This window comes from Aricia agestis, chromosome 22 (assembly GCF_905147365.1).
Source record: "Aricia agestis chromosome 22, ilAriAges1.1, whole genome shotgun sequence".
Classification (NCBI taxonomy): Eukaryota; Metazoa; Arthropoda; class Insecta; order Lepidoptera; family Lycaenidae; genus Aricia; species Aricia agestis.
The window spans coordinates 7,207,957-7,229,506 of record NC_056427.1 but is presented as its reverse complement, the minus strand read 5'-3'; the positions used below and the strand labels follow the sequence as shown (position 1 = coordinate 7,229,506).

The following is a 21,550-nucleotide window of genomic DNA, read 5'->3' as shown; positions in this document are numbered from 1 at the left end:
CATGTAAAAAATGTATCATCCTTCCCTGACCGTGGAATGTTACTTGCTGATTTGAAGGTGTTTAGAATTGAAAAATAATAAACTACCTTCAATTTGTCGTGTACATTTAAAATTGGGAGGGACCGTAGACTATATTGTCTATGAAATTACAGTCTATGGTATGGACTAACGAAGTCTCAAGCCAATAATGCTACGGTCACATTGTCGAATATTCGCGTTACGTAGTTTCGCTCTTTTACGAATTTTACAGTCATAACTTCAGTTCAATGACATTTACTACTATTTACATCTCTTTCTTTTATTCTCAGTCAGTTGAAACACAATTAGTTTCGGTTATAATTTTACATCACATGGCATTTCATTCTTATTTATATGGACTTTGTTAAGCATTTGTGTATTATCCCATAAAGAAATTACGTATTAAGTTATGAATGCAGTCATGTTCTTTAGATCATTTAGATTTTAGAACAAGACTGCATTCATAACTCAACCAAAATTTTTTGTGGGTTAAATACACACATGCTTAACAGCGACCATATAATTATTATGGCCTTATCTATGTGTGCTAGAATTTTTTTCCCATATCCGCGTTTTTTGACAAAGTGGCCACAGCGTAAGGAAATTGTAAATTTCCAAGCTTAAAATAGCCTTTCATCACATATGTGGTATTAAAAAAGTGCACTTAACAATTGTACCAAAAGAAAAATATATAATTTTATAATAACTGTTAGAAGTTGGGGGTGTTATGGATTTTGTAATGAGAATCGATGGATGTTGGATTGTAATAAATATACCATTTTAACTTTATGTAATGTTTTATTCTCCCGTAGTGTGTTGTATGAAATATCTAAGCGACTGTGCCTCAAACTGAAATCGTTAGCTGCTGCGTTAAAAGCGTGGAAAATACACACTTTAAATGTCGTTTTAAAAGTCATACTTATACTACGAATAATAAAAACTAAAAAAATGGTAACTCCCGTACTAAGTATATAGGGACCGTGCAGAGCGATGACACTGCCACTAGTGACGAGTAGCCGAAACTTTCACGAAAATTTTATTGTCAAGCTCTAGTCAAGCTACAGAAAATTTTAAGATTTCTTGAGAAATTTGAGTGTTTTCGTGCATTGTCGTATTCCCGGATGTTCTAATACATACAAGAAAAATAAAGGCAAATCGAACGATGTAAAATTTTACTATTTTTCTGCCAAAAGTGCAGATGAAACATGCCTTGGCTTATTGAAAAACGAAAGAAATGGATAAAAGCCGGTAAAAACATAGCATTAAAAATGTTCCATGAATGTTATGTGTAGACTCGTAAAAACACTGAATTTTGTAGATTATAAACGTAAATTCATTTTTGATGAACACAATATGAACCTAACCTATAACCGTTGCTTCTTTCAGTAAACATCCAAACTAGCTTCCATCTAAATTGATATACATACATAAGCACCGCTCATTTAATTAGCATAAATTTGCATGAAAAGTAAGGATAATCTTGAGAAGTCCTGCCAGGAATTCAGCACTGAGGATAGTAAGTTGAGCCACCTTGTCAAAGTGTTGGTTCTCAAAAGGTAAAAGATTATAGTGCAGTCTTCAAGTAGGAAAAAGATTATAGTGCAGTCTTTGTGTGTTATTTAAAGAATACTTATATGGTGTTTGCACTGATGAGGTCCAGACTGAAATTAGTTAAAAATAGTGACACTGACAGACAAAAGTTGTGAAGATGGTATCGAGCGAATCGCAGAAGGTTGATGAAATAAAAGCATTTATTTTAGTGAACTTGTTTTATTCTATTAATCCACAAGCATTTTCAGTAATTATTATATAAGTATTTTTGCATATTCATTATTTTATTGCAATAATTATCAAGTTTTTACTTTCTATGCTGATGGATGCTACTAAGTAATTACTTTTTCAGATATTTTCTTAGATAACTAGATAAGCTTTATACATTTTTATTCATGCTTTCGTTCTTTGTTTACGGTTAGAAACTCATCCATACTCAATATTATAAATGCGAAAGTGTGTCTCTCTGTTAGCACTTCACGCCCAAACCACTAAACCAATTTTGCTGAAATTTGGTATGGATTTACTTCGAGCCCCAGGAAAGGACATAGGATACTTTTTATCCCGAGAGGATGTACGGCTCTCGCGCTATAAATGATTTTTGGCGCAACGGAGTTGCGGGCGTCGTCTAGTATTTTACTTTAATCCTAATTCCTACCATCGCGGATTCTTGGGTTGTTGTTCTCGCAGCCGCATGTGGTCACTTGGAAGTGTAAGTATTAAATAATTTAATAGTCTAAAACACTTATAAACTAGCCGGGGTCAAAGAGAATGCGAAGCCAAAGTCACTCACAAGTTACTTCTTTTACTCGCATCGTGTCGCTGCTGTCGAATTACGACGCCCTCTATAGTTTCTGCACGGTCCCTATTACCGTTTTAAATTTGGTTCCTTTTGTTCTGTCATGCAACGTCAGCCTAGTACCGCTCAAGGTCACCTAAATATTGCAAATGTATTGAAATGTGTACCTAAGGTACACTTTTTTGACAAGTATTGTGGAGCATGTTTTTTGACGGAGTTACTTTTCCTTAGTTTTTATTATTCGTAGTACTTATACCTCTATTATACATGGTACACCTAAAATACTTGGCAAGATTTACAGAGCAAAGAAAGGACTGGTAAATACTTAAAAGTAAAATCCTCTTTTTTTAATTCTTCCTAGCTACATAAACGAACATAGAGCCTTCTTTTTTAGTTATCGATTAAAAAATGAATTGAATAAAGTTTCCTATGTCTTTGAATAAAGCTATATTAAGGAGTGACCACACTGAGACGGGCCGTGCCGGGGCTCAGCGTGCGGAAATCCGCTGCGCCCCGACACAGTGTGCGAGATGCGCATCCGCTTCCATACAAATTGTATGGAGGCGGATTTTTGCGATGAGCCCCGGCACGGCCCGTATCAGTGTGCTCACTCCTTTAGCCTTAGATAGCTCATAAAGCTGTTGACAAACGTGTTTGGGCAGTTATAATGGACGCTGTTGTTTTGCTTTGTATGGTCATAAACATAGACTTAATATATACTTAGCATTATAGGTTTATGGTCATAAATAATATTCAACTTTCACTAGAAAAAGTGGCTAAAATAATGATACAACGTATACGTGATACGTCATGACTCATGAGTGACATGAGTACATGACTCATGATTCATCACATTCACTAACTATAATATACGCAGAATAAGTAAATATTATACCTGAAAAGGTTTAAGATTAGGTACTTATGATATTAATATTTCCCTCCATTATTTCATCAAATTCTGAAACGAAGAATCACAAAGACCCTCAGAATAAATAATCGGCCAAGTGCGAGTCGGACTCGCCCACGAAAAGTTCCGAGCCGTTATGAGCGAAAATAAGGAAAAAATTGTGATTTTGTATGGGAGCCCCCCTTAATTATTTATTTTATTTTAATTTTATTATTTAATATTAAAGTACACATATAATTGAGGATTTTATGAAAATTTTAAGTGTCTATATGTTGCCATGGATAACGAGAAGACCAAAAAAATTACGTTTGTTGTATGGGAGCCCCCCTTAAATATTAATTTTATTTTGCTTTTAGTATTTGTTGTTATAGCGGCATCAGAAATACATAATTTGTAAAGATTTCAGAAGTCTAGCTATAGCGGCTCTTGAGTTACAGCCTGGAGACAGACAGACAGACGGACAGACATTGTCTCAGTCTCAGTAATAGGGTCCCGTTTTTTATACCCTTTGGGTACGGAACCCTAAAAAGGGCGTTACCTATTAAAATCCATAAAACTGGCAACACTGACTTGCGATGACTGTCCACTGACGTAAGAATATGTAGTCTGTGGTGTCAGATGTCAAGTGGAGATGTCGACTGTCGAGTTTGTTGTAGAAAAAAATAATTAATTTGTCGACGTTTTTCAGTTTTTAATTATGTGAATAATAAGATGAAAGTGTAAATAAATATTAAATTAGTGCACGCTAGTTATTATGGCGCATAGTGGTGGTGTGTTGAGTTCGGATATATCGCGCAGAAACCCCCAAGATGAGTACGAACTCATACAGAGAATTGGCTCAGGGACCTATGGGGATGTGTACAAGGTAGGGGGCCATAAAAGTATATTTTTTATCTTTTTTGTTATCGTCCACCTCTTATTTTGTTAACTGGTGCGACGACGATGTCACGGAATTAGTCCATAACGGTATTTTGTACCGTCGCGTGCATACTGTATGATTTGGTCGGAACAATTTGGCTCGCTACGATGAGTTTTATAACTCACATTGGGTCCTTTCTAGCATATTTTTAATTAACAACATGACCTTGGCACTCGATGATTATTTAGACAGGTGTACAATAGCGATTTCTTTGTCATCACTCTACATTGTGTAAAAAAAAAAGTTTTCCTAATTTAAAATAATTCTACTAATTACCCACCTTCTAATTTCACAACATTGTTTTAGTTTAAATTAAACCGTACATATTTAATACATTTATACTTATCTTTTCTCTGTAGTTACACATAAAAATATAAGGTTACGTCTCATATTACCAAGTTACTTCAAACAAAAGATACAATTTGTTGGAGTGGTAACGAATTATCAATTTTGAAGTGATAAATATTTCAAAATTATTGTTATTTTGATAAAAAATATTTCAGAGTAGACTACACGATAGAACTACTACTAATGATAGATTTAATCTTAACAAGGAAAAAGTTATGTCGTCTACATCAATTTCAGATTTAAAATGAAGTACAAAATGGCCCCAAAACAAAAACATAGTGGGGCCTTCTTATGACACTTCTTTTCCCAACATGTGTCTATGTCAACATCGAAGTTTGGATTTGGTCATAATGTTGCAGTTTTTTAATTCATCACGCCCCATACGGTCACCGAGACATAATAGAAATTATATATTTTCCATGATCGACGGGTTTAAATAAATTAACTATTACAAAAACTATTAACAAAAAAAGTAAACTATTGATAGAGTAAAATTATTCATTTTTAATTAACAAAATGGCTTTGGATACATAATCTCCCATTAGGAATCTCCAGAAGATTACAAATCTTAGCTAATGACTCATCTATCTGTATTATGCAATAGCATACTTTGCTGTTGATTCATAAAATCTTCTTTTCTACTTCTTGGTTAGAAGAAATAGTTAGGAGAAGTAAATAGGTATAAGAGAGCTGTGGCATACTTAGTTGTGACAGTATGAGTTTTGTCATTTCAGTAAAATAATGTGCTGTTTTATTACCCGTGTACTTAAGCACTTTTATATTAATCAGCAGATCTTTGTCTTGTCAAAAAGTAAACTTACTATGCCATTTCCTATCCTCTCCACTCCATCTACCAGTTAATTGCGGTTCTTTAACCTATCTAAAATTAAGAAGAAATATTTAGTAGTTTAGGTTATAGTTTATATTATGTGCTTGGTTGCAATTTTTTTTTTTTAACTTTTAGGTCCATTAAAGATAGACGCTGTACCCAATTTTAAAATCACATAAAAATATGAAAACATTATTAAAGCAAATTATAAATGTGCAAGGTGATAATATTTAAAGTGCGTAAGCGCTCTCTGTGGAAGAGAAAAAACAAAATTTTCGAAATGTAATGATTTTGAGCGTAATTACGTTCAGAAAATTTTGTACTGCGTCTACTCTTTCTTGACAGACTGTACAATGTACATGTAACCAATTTTGTGCATTATTTAGTAAAACTAAATAAATATATGCCATTACACAGACTAAAGTACTAACAAAAAATGTTTTCTGCCATACCTTATCTTATATCTTTAAACGAGCAATTCTTGTATATATATTTAATATATAGGGGGTTTCGGGGGTGATAAATCGATCTAGCTAGGAATAATTTTTTAGAAAATGATATTTTATTCGTGTTTTATCGAATACCGAGCTAAGCTCGGTCAAATAGCTAGTATCATATTATGTAACAAATATATTATTATCTTGTTGTATTTGTTATTTACAATTTTATCTAAAGATAAAAATTGATTTATGTTTAATCTTGCTAAAAATATTGTTATCATGGATGGTAGTTCTTGTTTTGTTATGGTTTCTTATGTTATGAAATAATTATAATTAACATTAAGAAAATCTTATTTTCTCCTTCTTAATTCATGAATCCCTAAGCGGCCGCATCCGACCGCGATAACAATAGATAAGCTATTGTGTCTCGTTATTCCACGATCGATGGGAAAGCACAAATGTGACATGATAAAGATATTTTATCATGTCACATTTACACGTATGGTCACGTTAATCATGGATGATATGTCTTGGGGTGTGGATGCATAAGTGAGTACAGCAGAGTGCAGACAGCTGTTTTGCCTAGCAAGTTTAATATTCAACTTCTATACCAGCCTTTCCCAAAGTGGGCGATAACGCCCCATTGCGGGCGCTGAAGGCCTAAAGGGTGTGGGACTCAAAAAAATGGGGGTGTTGTGTAGTTTAAAAATAGGAGAAACAAAGAGGGCGCCAAAATTTTTCTTTTTCTCAAAGTGGGCGGTAGACAAAATAAGTTTGGGAACCCCTGGTCTATAGAGAATAGATGAATGTGCCGTCATTAAATTACATATATACTAGAACGCCCTCGCGCCAAAGTTTTTTAATTGCGCAGAAAGCGTACAATGTTTCCGGGATAAAAAGTATCCTATGTCCTTTTCTCAAAATTGTGAGCAGAATCGGAGCAGGGGATAACGCGTGAAGAGGCCAGAACAGACAGAATGAGACAGATTTTCGCATTTATAATATGTATGGATTTCGCTAATCGGGAATCGAACCGGCATTGGCTAGACACTCACTGTGTGGGTGTCCGACTAGACACCAGCCAGACTATTATGTAAGCAATTTATGTGATGAAGTCTCCAAACGGGTATTCAATTCTTACTTCCATACTAATAATGTAAACGCGAAAGTGTATGTAGAAAGAAATAAGAAAGAAATTAAAAAAAAAAATTCAATACACACAAGACCAGTGGTGTTCCTAACGGCTATATTGTCATAACACGCTATAATATGGGAATATGCTACATTTTTCAAGCGCGCTAGTTTTGACGATACATTATAACGAATAAAATCTCGATTCTTTCAAGCGCGCTAGTTTTGACGCTACGTTCTAACGAATTTCAAGCGCGCTAGTTTTGACGCTACGCAATAACGAATTTCAAGCGCGCTAGTTTTGACGCTACCTTCTAACGAATTTCAAGCGCGCTAGTTTTGACGCTACCTTCTAACGAATTTCAAGCGCGCTAGTTTTGACGCTACGTTCTAACGAATTTCAAGCGCGCTAGTTTTGACGCTACGTTCTAACGAATTTCAAGCGCGCTAGTTTTGACGCTACCTTCTAACGAATTTCAAGCGCGCTAGTTTTGACGCTACGCAATAACGAATTTCAAGCGCGCTAGTTTTGACGCTACCTTCTAACGAATTTCAAGCGCGCTAGTTTTGACGCTACCTTCTAACGAATTTCAAGCGCGCTAGTTTTGACGCTACGTTCTAACGAATTTCAAGCGCGCTAGTTTTGACGCTACGTTCTAACGAATTTCAAGCGCGCTAGTTTTGACGCTACCTTCTAACGAATTTCAAGCGCGCTAGTTTTGACGCTACGTTCTAACTAATTTCAAGCGCGCTAGTTTTGACTCTACCTTCTAACGAATTTCAAGCGCGCTAGTTTTGACGCTACGTTTTAACTAATTTCAAGCGCGCTAGTTTTGACTCTACCTTCTAACGAATTTCAAGCGCGCTAGTTTTGACGCTACGTTCTAACTAATTTCAAGCGCGCTAGTTTTGACGCTACCTTCTAACGAATTTCAAGCGCGCTAGTTTTGACGCTACCTTCTAACGAATTTCAAGCGCGCTAGTTTTGACGCTACGTTATAACGAATTTCAAGCGCGCTAGTTTTGACGCTACCTTCTAACGAATTTCAAGCGCGCTAGTTTTGACGCTACCTTCTAACGAATTTCAAGCGCGCTAGTTTTGACGCTACGTTATATCGAATAAAATCTCGATTCTGGACGCGTTGTAAAGTTACCGACGTTATTGAAATTCTTTATGTTATATCAATAATATGATGATGCGTAATAATTATAACGCGGTGGGTGAGTTAATAATATAATGGGTTTGTTACATATTTAGAATAATATAAGCGTTATAATTTAATAATGCATTATTTGGTTAATTATATTATGTTGCAAATATTAATTTTTACTCTGTATTGATATTATATTTGAACAAACATAAAATTATAGGCGTATTTCAAAGTCCATTATATAATATGTACCATGTACATAAATTGGTTTAGGTTTAGGTTAGGGTTAGGATGTATATATTATACAATTTTATCTTATACAAATGCTTTAAATATATTTTTTTCTTTTTTGGTACTACATAATATGTACATATTTTTACATCTTTTTTACAGTGTCAGTTTTTTTTTACATTTAAAAATATTATTTGCGCCACTTCTGTCGACGACAAACGATAACTTCTGTCATTACTCACTAGTAACGTATCCAGATTTAGAAAAAATACGTTCACATGGAAGTCTTGATTATTAGTGTCCGATCGAAACTGATTTTTCAGCCGAAACCGAAACCGAACTTTCGGCCTTACTCTTAGTTTCGGCCGAAACCGAAACCGAAACTTGGTAAAACATTCAAAATTACGATTATTTACTGAAATTTATTGATTTTTAACATAAATTACAATTTTTTAAACTAAAGAAAAAGTACCACATTGCATTTTTTACTTTTTGCGACATTTCTTACCATAAATATTATTATTCTTAGACTCGAATAACTTTTTGTACTATATTCCGTTTTTTATACGATTCCAAGTAGATGCGTTTCGTCTCATTCACAGCAAATCCGATTTTTATCTTCTGAACGCCCAATATTCGAGTTTTAACTTCATAAAACACATGTCCTGTCGGTGTAGTGTATAACAGATCGAAAAACATAGGCGAAAAAATTGTTAAGTTGACAGTTTTCACAGATATGCGTTTGGTTAGCTTATTTATCGTTTCTTGCTATTTGTTACTAAAACAACGTGACAAGGCTCAAATATGTTAAAAACGTATAAAAATCATCATTTTCAATCAGATTCATTAATCGCGATTAAATGAAGAATGTAAAATCTATTTGAAACAAAACGAGATTCACGTCGCCGTCGCGTTCATTGTTCAATGAGAACTTAGTTCTAAAACGTTTAAGTGTGATTGGTGAAATTCCCCTTAATGTATTATAACGAAGGATTACCCTAAGAAACAAGAGCAGAAGTTATTTGAAGTCATTTTATTTAGGTGCAATTCACCTAAGAAATAGAACGCGCTTAGTGTACACTAAATTGGTTCTACACGTATAAACGCGTTTATAGCACCAAATTGCATTTCACTAACATAAAGTTCACAACAAATCCAAATTTTATCTTCAGAACGTCCAATGTTGCACGGTTAAACTTCATTAAAGCCGTTAAAGTCCTGCCAGTGTAGTGTCATGGCGAATCAAAAATCATAGACGAAAAAAATGATGCGTTTGGGTAGTTTATATATCGTTTCTTGCTTTTTTATTGATCCCCGTAGGAACGCGTTTAATGAGAATAAGTTTTATAAAACGAAGTTGTGCGATTGGTCAAATCCTCCCTTAGACATACTAATGAACGACGTACTACTGAAAACAAAATCAATAATTGCAGTATATTATTTTTATGGGAGACATGAATACGACCGCGGTCAAAGTTCAATACGAAATGACTAAGCAAACTTGCAGTTGACGTCACTTTTTTTTTCTCCAGAAGGCGTTTTGCCACTAAACCTGAAAAATATACTGAGGGCCGCAATATAATATATTGCGGCCCTCAGTAGTAGTACGCAATATTATAAGATATCTTAGGATATAGATATATCCTAAGATATCTTATAATCTCACAGTCAAACAAAATTCTTAAGTAAATAAGGTTCACACACAATATAATCAATTTATCATAGCATTTACTAAATCGTTTGTTTGGGAAACATAGTTAAAATAGCACGTAATTTGCCAACAGTTATATATTAAATAAGCCTGCTTTTATCGTAGAAATAAAATTCAAAAATATATTTCGATAAAAATAAGTTAAGACAAATTAATGAAAATAAAACGAAGTGCTAATTTTTGATTTGGGACTAATCTGGAATACATAATCTCAAAACATGATTAAATGGATGGTGGCGAACTGAGCCGGGCCTCGCTGGCAAGCAAGCTCGAGTTAACTGCGAAGTTTACCGAACGATGCATGAGTTTCGGTTTCGGCTATATTTTGGCCGAAACCGAAACTAAGGCCGAAACTAGATTTTTTGGCCGAAACCGAAACCGAAAGTTCGGTCGGTCACTAATTATAATATTATAATTTACCCATTTACTTAACACGCAACGCAACACTGCAAATGCAATGACAGCCGAATTCACCCGATTTGACAACGGAACGACACGACAACGATCAAACGAAACCGCGCGCGATCTGCAGCGCGGGCGGCGCCGCGCGGTACGTTATAACGTAGAGATTTATAGCGCGCGCTATTCGTTGCGAAGAACTAGCGCTATTATCAGCTATACGTTATATTAACCACCACTACACAAGACACAATTTAAATAATATAATAAACATAAAACAGAACAAGAGTAGACAAACTAGTATATTATGTCTGTCTGTCTGTCTGTTACCTCTTTATGCCCAAACCGCTGAAGCCTGCATGTGCAATTCCCGCGCGTTAAACGAATTTTGGCGTGAATTTTAAATGCCAAAAGTGTGCCTATAATCGGTATGCAGATAGGTAGGACATAATATGAAAGTTTTTATCCCCGAAAAATGTACGGTTCCGGAATTTCGGCGCAACGGTGTTGCGGGTCTCATCTACTGTTAGTGTCTAAACACAGTAGGCCGAAGTTCCGCGTCGGAAATTCCGCGTGATTACGTCAGAGATGTCAAACGCTTATTACACTATAACGCGACGGAATTTCGGCGTGGTGTGTCATCGCCCATCGGTAATATAAAATACATTACAGGCGGAATCATGCGGAAATTCTGCCGCGTAACTTCGGCATAGTGTGTTTAGACACTTACTGTATATTAGATTGAAACTATGCCCCACATATTATCAGGCGATGCGATGCTCGTTTACATAAAAACAGCGGAACCGACCGTAACAGATCAAAACAATGACAATACAATTATTGTATTGTTGATTGTGTGATGTGACGATAGTCAAGTTTATATTTTATAGCAGCTATTCTCGAAGTGTGATCCGTGTAGCCCTGGGCTGGGGGCTTCGCAAGGGCCTCGTAGGGGTCCACGAGCGATACAAAAATTATTGTTTTTACAAATGTCATCAGACACCAGCATGGAGACATGTCGTTCAAAGACAAATTATACGTGGGAGAGCCATGCTTCGGCACGAATCGACCAGAGAAATACCACGTTCCCACAGAAAACCGGCGTGAAACAGCGCTTGCGCTGTGTTTCGCCGAGTGAGTGAGTTAACCAGAGGCCCAATCCCCTATCCTATTCCCTTCCCTACACTCCCCTATTCCCTTCCCTTCCCATCCCATCCCTAACCGCCCCTATTACCCTATTCCCTCTTAAAAGGCCGGTAACGCACCTGTAGCTCTTCTGATGCTGCGAGTGTCCATGGGCGACGGAAGTTGCTTTCCATCAGGTGACCCGTTTGCTCGTTTGCCCCCTTATCACATAAAAAAAAATCAGCATGGAGACAATACGTTCAAAGACAAAACATCCTTTCTTTGTGCGTCAAAAATGGCATTTCCCAAAAAGGGTCTTGCCACCAAAAAAGTTTGAGAACCACTGGCGTATTTAATCCAGAATTAACTTTGTTTGATTAAAAGTTGCGCAAATCCATGCCAAGTTATGTAAGTAGTGGATTTTGGCAAGGCCTTGGACGGGAGTTGCGCTGGCCAAGTGGAAATAATGGAAAACGAGCTTTTACATAAGCTTAGGGAGATTTAATGATTATTATTTAAACTAGCTAAAAGCCGAGCTTTATTAGGGCTCGCGTCGTCACACCTTGACTGACTGACGTTATCACATCTACACAAATAAATAAAAATCGGCCAAGTGCGAGTCGGACTCGCGCACGAAGGGTTCCGTACCGTTATAGAGCAAAAGTAAGCCTAACCCAGTGGGACGGACGACCGATACGACCGGCGAGAGATCAGACGCTGGACCGGCATTTTACATGCCCATCCGACGCATGGATCATCTTACTTGTCAGACAATCAGGTGATCAGCCTGCATTGTCCTAACCAAACTTGGAAATAGTGTCGTGTTTCCAACGCGGAAATCGAACCCACGACCTCCGAGTCAAGAGCCGCGCTCTAAACCACTGGACCACGGAGGCGTTATGGGCAATTATAGACGAATATCGGAATCGTGCGTTTTCTACATAGATTGGTATCGACTATCGAATGATTTATGTAATAATGTAAATCGACTTTCGATTTTAACGAGAGAAAAGATGATAAAATGTGTCTGTCATGCGCTGGTTGTCGTGACTCGTGACGGTGTGTTTTTTGCTGAACTATCTGACCCGGCAAATGTTGTTTTACTATATATCAGTGTTTGCCAACCTTTTTGAGCCACGGACCCCTAGGAAATAAGATATCAAGCACACTCTTATACCACTCTTATACCAAGTGTTATATTATAGCTTGTAAAAATCGTCTCATGTTAATGTAGGACAACAAACCCTGTGAATCCCAAGTTGTCAGTTGCTGTCAGTCCGGAATAAAATGGATTTGAATGATTTCGGCCATAGATTTTTTTTATTTCTGTAAATTATTTTCAAACGGGCGAGAACGGGCAGAAGTGGCTTGTAGGATGCATCTCATGTAGGACAACAACCTCTGGTTAATCTCCACTTTACAGTTGTTGACAGTCCGAAAAAAAATGGATTTGAGTGTTTTCTCCCATACAAAAAAAAATTAAATCGCTTATATTACGCAAACAAATTAACGAGGGAGCTTTATATCCTAATATTTATAATAGAACAATGCCCTACAATGTTCCTGGCCAAAAAAAACAACGATTTTCAACAAGCGAGTTCTATGAGTATGGAGCGTCGATTGTGGGACCACAGTGCATCGTGGGTATCGCAGACACAACAGATTTTCAATTGTTATGCTGCAGCCGGCTGCTGCTTGGGGATTGATGGGTTAACGTTATAGTAATTTTTATTTATATGTAGATGTGTTATCATCAGTCAGTCAAATATATTATAGCCACTGAAAAAATCCTTCACGTGGTCTACTTCTTATTTGTGCCAAATGACATAAAAATTGCTCCAGTAGTTCGCGAGATAAGCCCTTTCAAATAATTTCCCCCGTTTTTTCCACATTCTCCTATTAGTCTTAGCCCCAATTTCACCAACGTCTGTTAGTGCTAACAGCTTGTTAAAATGTCAAGTCTTCTCTTTCATTCATAAGAAAAACGAAATAGGTAACGTGATACTAATTCGAGCGTTAACTTTAACAGTCGTTGGTGAAATTGGGGCTTAGCGTGATACAATTTAGCCTATAGCCTTCCTAAATAAATGGGCTATCTAACACTGTAAGAATTTTTCAAATCGGACAGTAGTTCCTGAGATTAGCGCGTTCAAGTTAGCCCTTTCAAATAATTTTCCCCGTTTTTTCCACTTTTTCATCTATTTCTTAGCTCCTATAATTAGTCTTAATAAATCGTGATAAAATATAGCCTATAGCCTTCCTCGATAAATGGGCTATCTAACACTGAAAGAATCATCAAAATCCGTTGCGTAGTTTTTTTTTTAATGAAATAAGGGGGCAAACGAGCAAACGGGTCACCTGGTGGAAAGCAACTTCCGTCGCCCATGGACACTCGCAGCATCAGAAGAGCTGCAGGTGCGTTGCCGGCCTTTTAAGAGGGAATAGGGTAGGGATGGGAAGGGAAGGGAATAGGGGAGGGTAGGGATGGGAATAGGGTAGGGGATTGGGCCTCCGGTAAACTCACTCACTCGGCGAAACACAGCGCAAGCGCTGTTTCACGCCGGTTTTCTGTGAGGACGTGGTATTTCTCCGGTCGAGCCGGCCCATTCGTAGCATGGCTCTCCCACGTATTAAATTTAAAGATTAAAGGGAACAAAGGCACATGAGGGATAAAAAAAGCAACTTTGTTTTATAATATGTATAGAAAACTGCCTTGAAGACTACCACGCAGAAAAACGACGCGAGCCCTTACAAAGCTCGGCTTTTAGCTAGTATTAGTATGGATTAACGTTGTGCGGTGTCTAGCGAGTCATCGTTTCAGCAGAACACACGGCGACAGTCGGATTGTCGCATGCGATGTGAAAATTGCGCTTATTAAATAATCGCTCGAGTTGAGCGTGCGTTGACACTGCAGTAATGATGTGAGATCATCTCATTACTGATTGCTGTTGGATCATTGATCGTCGTAACGCCTCCGTGGTCCAGTGGTTGTTTGGCTGTTGACCGTGGTCGTGGGTTCGATATCGAGTTGCGATGGCCGATGGGTTGATCGCGCCCGTAACTATGCCTAAGCGGGGAGTGGAGCACCATGGGGTTTTAGTGGCCGATATCCTCAATCCACCGGGTTTTTTTTAATGAAATAAGGGGGCAAACGAGCAAACGGGTCACCTGGTGGAAAGCAACTTCCGTCGCCCATGGACACTCGCAGCATTAGAAGAGCTGCAGGTGCGTTGCCGGCCTTTTAAGAGGGAATAAGATAATAGGGGAGGGTAGGGATGGGAAGGGAAGGGAATAGGGGAGGGTAGGGAAGGGAATAGGGTAGGGATCGGGCCTCCGGTAAACTCACTCACTCGGCGAAACACAGCGCAAGCGCTGTTTCACGCCGGTTTTCTGTGAGAACGTGGTATTTCTCCGGTCGAGCCGGCCCATTCGTGCCGAAGCATCGCTCTCCCACGTATCATTATGTTGCCACGTCACGTATGTTGGATCATTGATCGTTGTAGCGCAGTGGTTCTTAACCGGTGGTCCGCGGACCACTGGTGGTCCCTGGAGGCATTCCAAGTGGTCCACGAAGCCAGCCTAATAATATGTGAGAATTCAGAACTTAGTGAAGAGTATGGAATATGCAGTCATAAAAATCACGTTCAGTTAAAATCTGTAACTTTTAGATTTTTGCCGTGCTAATTATCAAGTTGTCCTTGTTTTCTTTATCAAAAAACCCTTAGTTTATGTAAACCAACCGGGTGGTCCCCGGCTAGACAAAGGTTTGGTAAAATGGTTCCTCATGACTAACGGCCGTTCCCAATATTTGATCTATCTCTGGTTTTGCCCTACTAGAGATAGGAATAACTCACATTAGACATAAAATACATTAGACATAAAATATATTTTATGTCAATTGTGAGCTATTCCTATCTCTAGTAGGGCAAAACCAGAGATAGATCAAATATTGGGAACGGCCGTTCGTTGTAACGCCTCCGTGGTCCAACCATCCGTGGTCAGGTGGTAACCCTCTGTCTGCGAGACTCGGATAACCATTGGTAGTGTTGAGATGGGTTGATCGTGCCCGTAACTATGCCTAAGCGTGGAGTGGAGCACCATGGGGTTTTAGTGGTTAGTTCCTCGGAGAGTCCCACATACTCCGGCCGATGTCCTCATTCCGCCGGGTATTTTTAAAATGAAATAAGGGGGCAAACGAGCAAGCGGGTCACTTGATGGAAAGCAACTTCCGTCGCCCATGGACACTCGCAACATCAGAAGAGCTGCAGGTGCGTTGCCTGCCATTAAACAGGGAATAGGGTAACAGGGTAGGGGAAGGTAGGGAAGGGAATAGGCTAGGGGATTGGGCCTCCGGTAAACTCACTCACTCGGCGAAACACAGCGCAAGCGCTGTTTCACGCCGGTTTTCTGTGAGCCCGTGGTATTTCTCCGGTCGAGCCGGCCCATTTGTGCCGAGGCATGGCTCTACCACGTAAAAAGCATTTCCCCAATTAAGAAAAAAAAGGCTCGATCCCCTCGACTGAAGTTTGGTTTTGAGTTTATGACAATGCAGGTCGATCTGATCGTCTGACAAGATGATCCATGCGTCGGATGGGCATGTAAAAAGTCGGTCCTGCGCCTGATCTCTCGCCGGTCGTGTCGGTCTTCCGTCCCACTGGGTTATGAGAGTAAAGGAATAGAGAGTGCTCTTGTGTACTGCGCACACACTTGGGCACTATAAAATAATTACTCCTGCCTGGTTTCAATGAAACCGGCCACCGTCACAAAAACCGGTGTGGGAGCTATTATTATTATTACTTTAATACAGTTATTACTTATTAAAGTAAAAGAATATCCTGTGTTGTATTACGCACGGACTTGGACATTACAAATACGGATTAGCACAGAAATCGGCATAGCTATATCCTCAAAATAATATGCTTGTTAAAAGGTCAATACAGGTCATAGCCATTGCTAATGACCAACCACCAAGTTTACTTTAAAACTTAGTCATGTCTGTGAAAAATGAAAATGGAACATTTGATAATGTTGCTATAATGATTGTTAATAAGATGCTCTTTAGATGATTTAGGAGTTTGTAAACTTTTATTAGAACACCCAAAGGAACACAAGAAAACCAACCTCCCATCAATCAAGTTAGAATCTGTCTGCCTGTCTTTCTGTTTTTCTGTCTGTTACCTTTTTACGCTTAGGGGTTGATTTAAACTGCAACGCGACGCGTAGATGTATTTCTTAATTTATATAGATTTGACAGATTCGCAAGACGTCACACGCAATTGAAATCTGTCAAATCCATACAAAATTATGCTGCGCCGCGCCTCGCCTCGCCTCGTCGTGTTGCGGTCTAAATTGACCCTAAATGCTGAACCTGATCAAGGGCTTCAAACCCTTGTTGAGTAATCGGTTCAGCGGTTTGGGCGTGAAGAGGTGACAGATAGACACATTTAGCACGGGGCCTTACTAGATGACACCCGCAAGTCCGTTGCGCCAAAAATCGTTTATCGCGCGGAAACCGTACATTTTTCCTGGATAAACAGTATCATATGTCCTTTCCCGGGAATCAAAGTATCTCCGTGCCAAATTTCAGCAAAATCGGTTCAGCGGTTTGGGCGTGAAGACTGTATAGAGATTGTAACTCGTATAGAGGCTTGGACAGTTTAAGAAACTCTGTGATTTGTGAACCCCAAGTTTGAGAAGGTCGCTTTAATGACTAGTACCCTCAAGCCAAAGGGCTTTTACTGTGAAGTGTGGTTATGATCGCCCTAAGGGTGAGTTTACACTTTACACTGAGACACGACGTTTTGAGTTAGTCGTTCAAAATTGAACTTTATTTACTACAAAATAAGATAGACCTTTCTAGAAGTAACTTCTTAATTGGTAGATAATTAATAAAAGTCTGTGCGCAAATCTACCGTAGATCTTCCTTTTGTAATTGCACACAGACTTGGGCATTATAAAAATATTTTTTTGACTATTTTCATTATCTTGCTGAGGTTAAAATTTTCTATCAAAATGGATTGTAATTTGTAGGGCCTACTAGCTAGCTACTATATTTATTTAAACCAAACAAGACTTAATCTTATATCTTTAAACGAGCAATTCTGGAGCCGATTCCGAGATTCCAATTATATATATATATATATATATATATATATATATATATATATATATATATATATATATATATATATATATATATATATATATATATATATATATATATATATATATATATATATATATATATATATATAATTGGAATCTCGGAATCGGCTCCAACGATTTTCATGAAATTTAGTATATAGGGTGTTTCGGGGACGATACATCGATTTAGCTAGGAATCATTTCTAGAAAATGTCATTTTCATCGGATACCGAGCAAAGCTCGGTCAAACAGCTAGTTTATGTTATTAAACTTGACAGCTGGTATTTTCAACGAATATGGCAGCACATGTTACCAACAAGTGCCATGCATGTGGTTGTATGACGTCAGACGAAAGTTATGGGATTAAACCAACGATTCTCAAAGTATGCTCCGCCGTCCGCGAAGCCTAGAGCTCCGCAAAGATCTTGTAAAGGAAATTGTTTTTAGAAATGTCATCAGTTACCAGCGCGGAGACAATTCGTTCCAAGACGAAACATTCCTTGTGTTGGGAGTCTTTTTTGAATTTAATAAATTGAGAATTTGAATTTAGAATTTGATCATTTTTTGGGAGTCCATCAAAAGGGTTCCGCCACCAAAAAGTTTGGAATCCGCTGGATGAAAGTTAAAACAGCTAATTAAACTATTTGCACAGCGAATCACTATGTAACAAGGACTGCTTGTCTCTGTGTGGTACGTCGGAAACGACATATGTAAAGGCATAGTTTTTACTATGGTAAAGGCAGCAGACATACATACTTTTTTCGAAAAAAGTGTTCGTGAACGCGAAAAAACACATTTAGCGGACAGGTAGGTCGGCCAGGCTTCATACAAAAATCTTCATACCCCTTTAATTTGTGATTTTTGGTAGAAAATATTGTTTATGGTATAAAATTGTACTGAATGGTAGAAAAATTTTGTGATGCTGACAACCCATTTTTTGTTTACAAATTTAAAAAAAAATTAAAATTACCTGCAGTACACCTGATGATGATTTTTTCGAAACCCGTCGTGTATTTAACAATTTTGTAATAAATATATTAAAATAAAGTGGAATAAGTGCAAGGAAAGTGTATAATTATTTAATACATACTTTCGCTTTTATCCATACTCCCATACTAACATTTTAAACGCAAAAGTGTTTCTGTCTGTTCACGCCCAAACCACTGAACCGATTTTACTGAAGTTCGGTATAAAGATACTAAGTCCCGGGAAAGGACGTGAAATACTTTTTTATCCCGCAAAATGTACGGTTCCCGCGTGATAAACGAATTTTGGCGTATCGGAGTTCGGATGTCATCTAATTTTTCACTTGGTGTTAAAACTAAACGTACCAAATCACCATGTTGAATTTATAGTTCCTAAATTTTCTTAAATCTAGATAATAGGAACGCTAGACGTACGTGACTTTTAGCAATTATACGTATGACCTACAAACTAGACCAGACTCCAGTAGTGCTAGCACGGCGACCAGCGGAAATGGGAAAGTATGGACAAACTGTGGAAATAAACCTAAGGTGCCGTTCCGATCTTTTTTCGTTCCGAAAAATTCAATTAAAATGCCACTTTATGACAGACTATAGTATATGTCATAATGTAGGATATTATTTGAATTTTTAGAACTATAGTCTGTCATAAAGTGGCTTTTTAATTGAATTATTCGGAACTAAAAAAGATCGGAACGGCACCTTAAGTTTATCTCCACAGTTTGTGACTGTAGTCTGTCATAAAGTGGCATTTTAATTGAATTTTTCGGAACGAAAAAAGATCGGAACGGCACGGGGCACCTTAGATTTATTTCCACAGTTTGTCCATACTTTCCCATTTCCGCTGGTCGCCGTGCTAGCACTACAGAGTTTCCCAACTGGTAGGGCACAGTAGGAATCTTGAATACTATAGTCAGGACAATTTAAGGTGGCACCAGCGGTCATTGACCTTTCTAGTCTAGGAGCTATGTGAAAAATACTCGCACAGCATTCTGTTAACTAAAGAATTAAGAAACATTATTAATTATTAATTGAGGAAATTTCATTGCGAATAATGTCCTTAGGCTGTGTGTTTCGGGAAATAAATGGTAATGACAATGAGTAATGACAAAAAAAGTGTGCCATAAAATTATCAAGACGCATGCAAGCATCTTTAAAATCCGTAAGTTTGGGAAACCCTGTTGACTATCGTTGGTTGCTTGTACAACCCAATCGATATTTCAATTTTTCATAAACTGCCAAGCCAACTAGTACGTAACATAATATTATACATGTTACTGTACATAATATATATCATATAATGTAATTAAATTAAATATTATATACATGCTAAAGGATCCCGCAACTCTGATGTTGTTTTATTGCGCGGTAACCGTACATTTTCCGGGATAAATACTAAAAAGTGTCCTTTCCCGGCAATGATGAGAAACTCAAAGCAGATTATATTATGTTACTACCGCGCGCGTTGTGAAGATTCAAATACGACCCAATTGGGCTGTCTGTTATTTAGTCTGCATCGAGCGCAGTCACGAACGCGTCTTGTCTTACCTAAAAATGACGTCGTGCGCGTTTCGAAAATGTACCAATTATGACTCAAAAGTAATCAAAACACATGGAATCTTTTACCACATGTCTTGATTGCAATAAATACATCGATTATTTACATTTTCAATTATTTTTTCGAACAATCTGGAAAAAATACGCGATACGATTCGACGTTTAAAAATAGAACTGTCTCTTTTATGTCAAAGGTTTTTCGTATCTTTTGTTTCACTTATCTGTCAAATTTGTCAATGCGTGCAATTTTGAATTTGAAAATTGTTCGGAAGAGATTTAAGTCGGAAAATAGTATGGACGTAACAGATCTGTATAAGTAGAATATCATTGTTTCCCGGGACTCAATGTACCATACCAGATTTCGGCAAAATCGGCTCAGCGGTTTTGCGTGAAGAGGTAACAGACAGACAGACAGACAGACACACTTTCGCATTTATAATATTAGTATGGCTTTCGTCAATCGGGAATCGAACCCGCCGCGGCATTGGCTAGAGTCTAGACTCTTTTCCCACTCCTGTGTGGGTATCTGACTAGACTCCAGCCAGACTATTATGTATAATAATAATAATAATAATAATCTTTATTTGCAAAAATATGGTCATAAGATGGTACAATTTTAGAGTGTCTCACATATTTTGGTCTATTTTCTCGACATGCAAACATTAAAATATGAACATTGGTCAAGACTCAAGATAGTAACATTAGTTCCACAATAATCATTACATTGTACATGTAAGCAATCGGTTCAGCGGTTTGGGCGTAAAAAGGACAGCAAACAGAGAGACAGACATAATATTAGTGTGGATTAATAAACTTAAAAAAAACTGCTAATAGACAGACAGACTTTAGAATTTATAATACTAGTATGATTAATAAACTTAAATAAACTATATTTTCAGGCGAAGCGCCTCAACGGCAACAACGAGCTGGCCGCCATCAAGGTGATCAAGCTGGAGCCGGGTGATGACTTCGGCATCATCCAGCAGGAGATCCTGATGATGAGGGACTGCAGACATCCCAACGTGGTCGCCTACTACGGCAGCTACCTGCGCCGCGACAAGCTGTGGATCTCCATGGAGTACTGCGGCGGGGGCAGCTTGCAGGTGAGCGGGGTGATGAGAGCATCTCGGTGATGATGGGACGCTGAAGACACACTAAGATAGGACGGTGTAGCCACCCTAGGTGATGATAGGGGTGGGGGAGGGGGGTTGTAGACACTCCAGGTGATAGAGGCGCTGACGGCATCCTAGGTGATGATAGGTTGTAGAAAAACCAGGTGATGATAGAGCGTTGTAGGCAACCAGATG

At 38.0% G+C, this 21,550-nt stretch overlaps 1 protein-coding gene across 4 annotated transcripts in view; it reads left to right on the top strand.

The window, feature by feature from the left end:
* Positions 1–3,903: 3,903 nt before the first annotated feature.
* Positions 3,904–21,550, top strand: part of LOC121738196 (mitogen-activated protein kinase kinase kinase kinase 5) — a 41,603-nt gene continuing 23,956 nt past the window's right edge. For all 4 annotated transcript variants that reach the window (XM_042130112.1, XM_042130111.1, XM_042130110.1 and 1 more), the window contains exons 1-2: positions 3,904–4,140; positions 21,143–21,346. In XM_042130112.1, the coding sequence (XP_041986046.1) occupies positions 4,030–4,140; positions 21,143–21,346 (315 nt within the window). In that variant the 5' untranslated portion in view covers positions 3,904–4,029. The remainder of the gene's footprint in view (positions 4,141–21,142; positions 21,347–21,550) is intronic.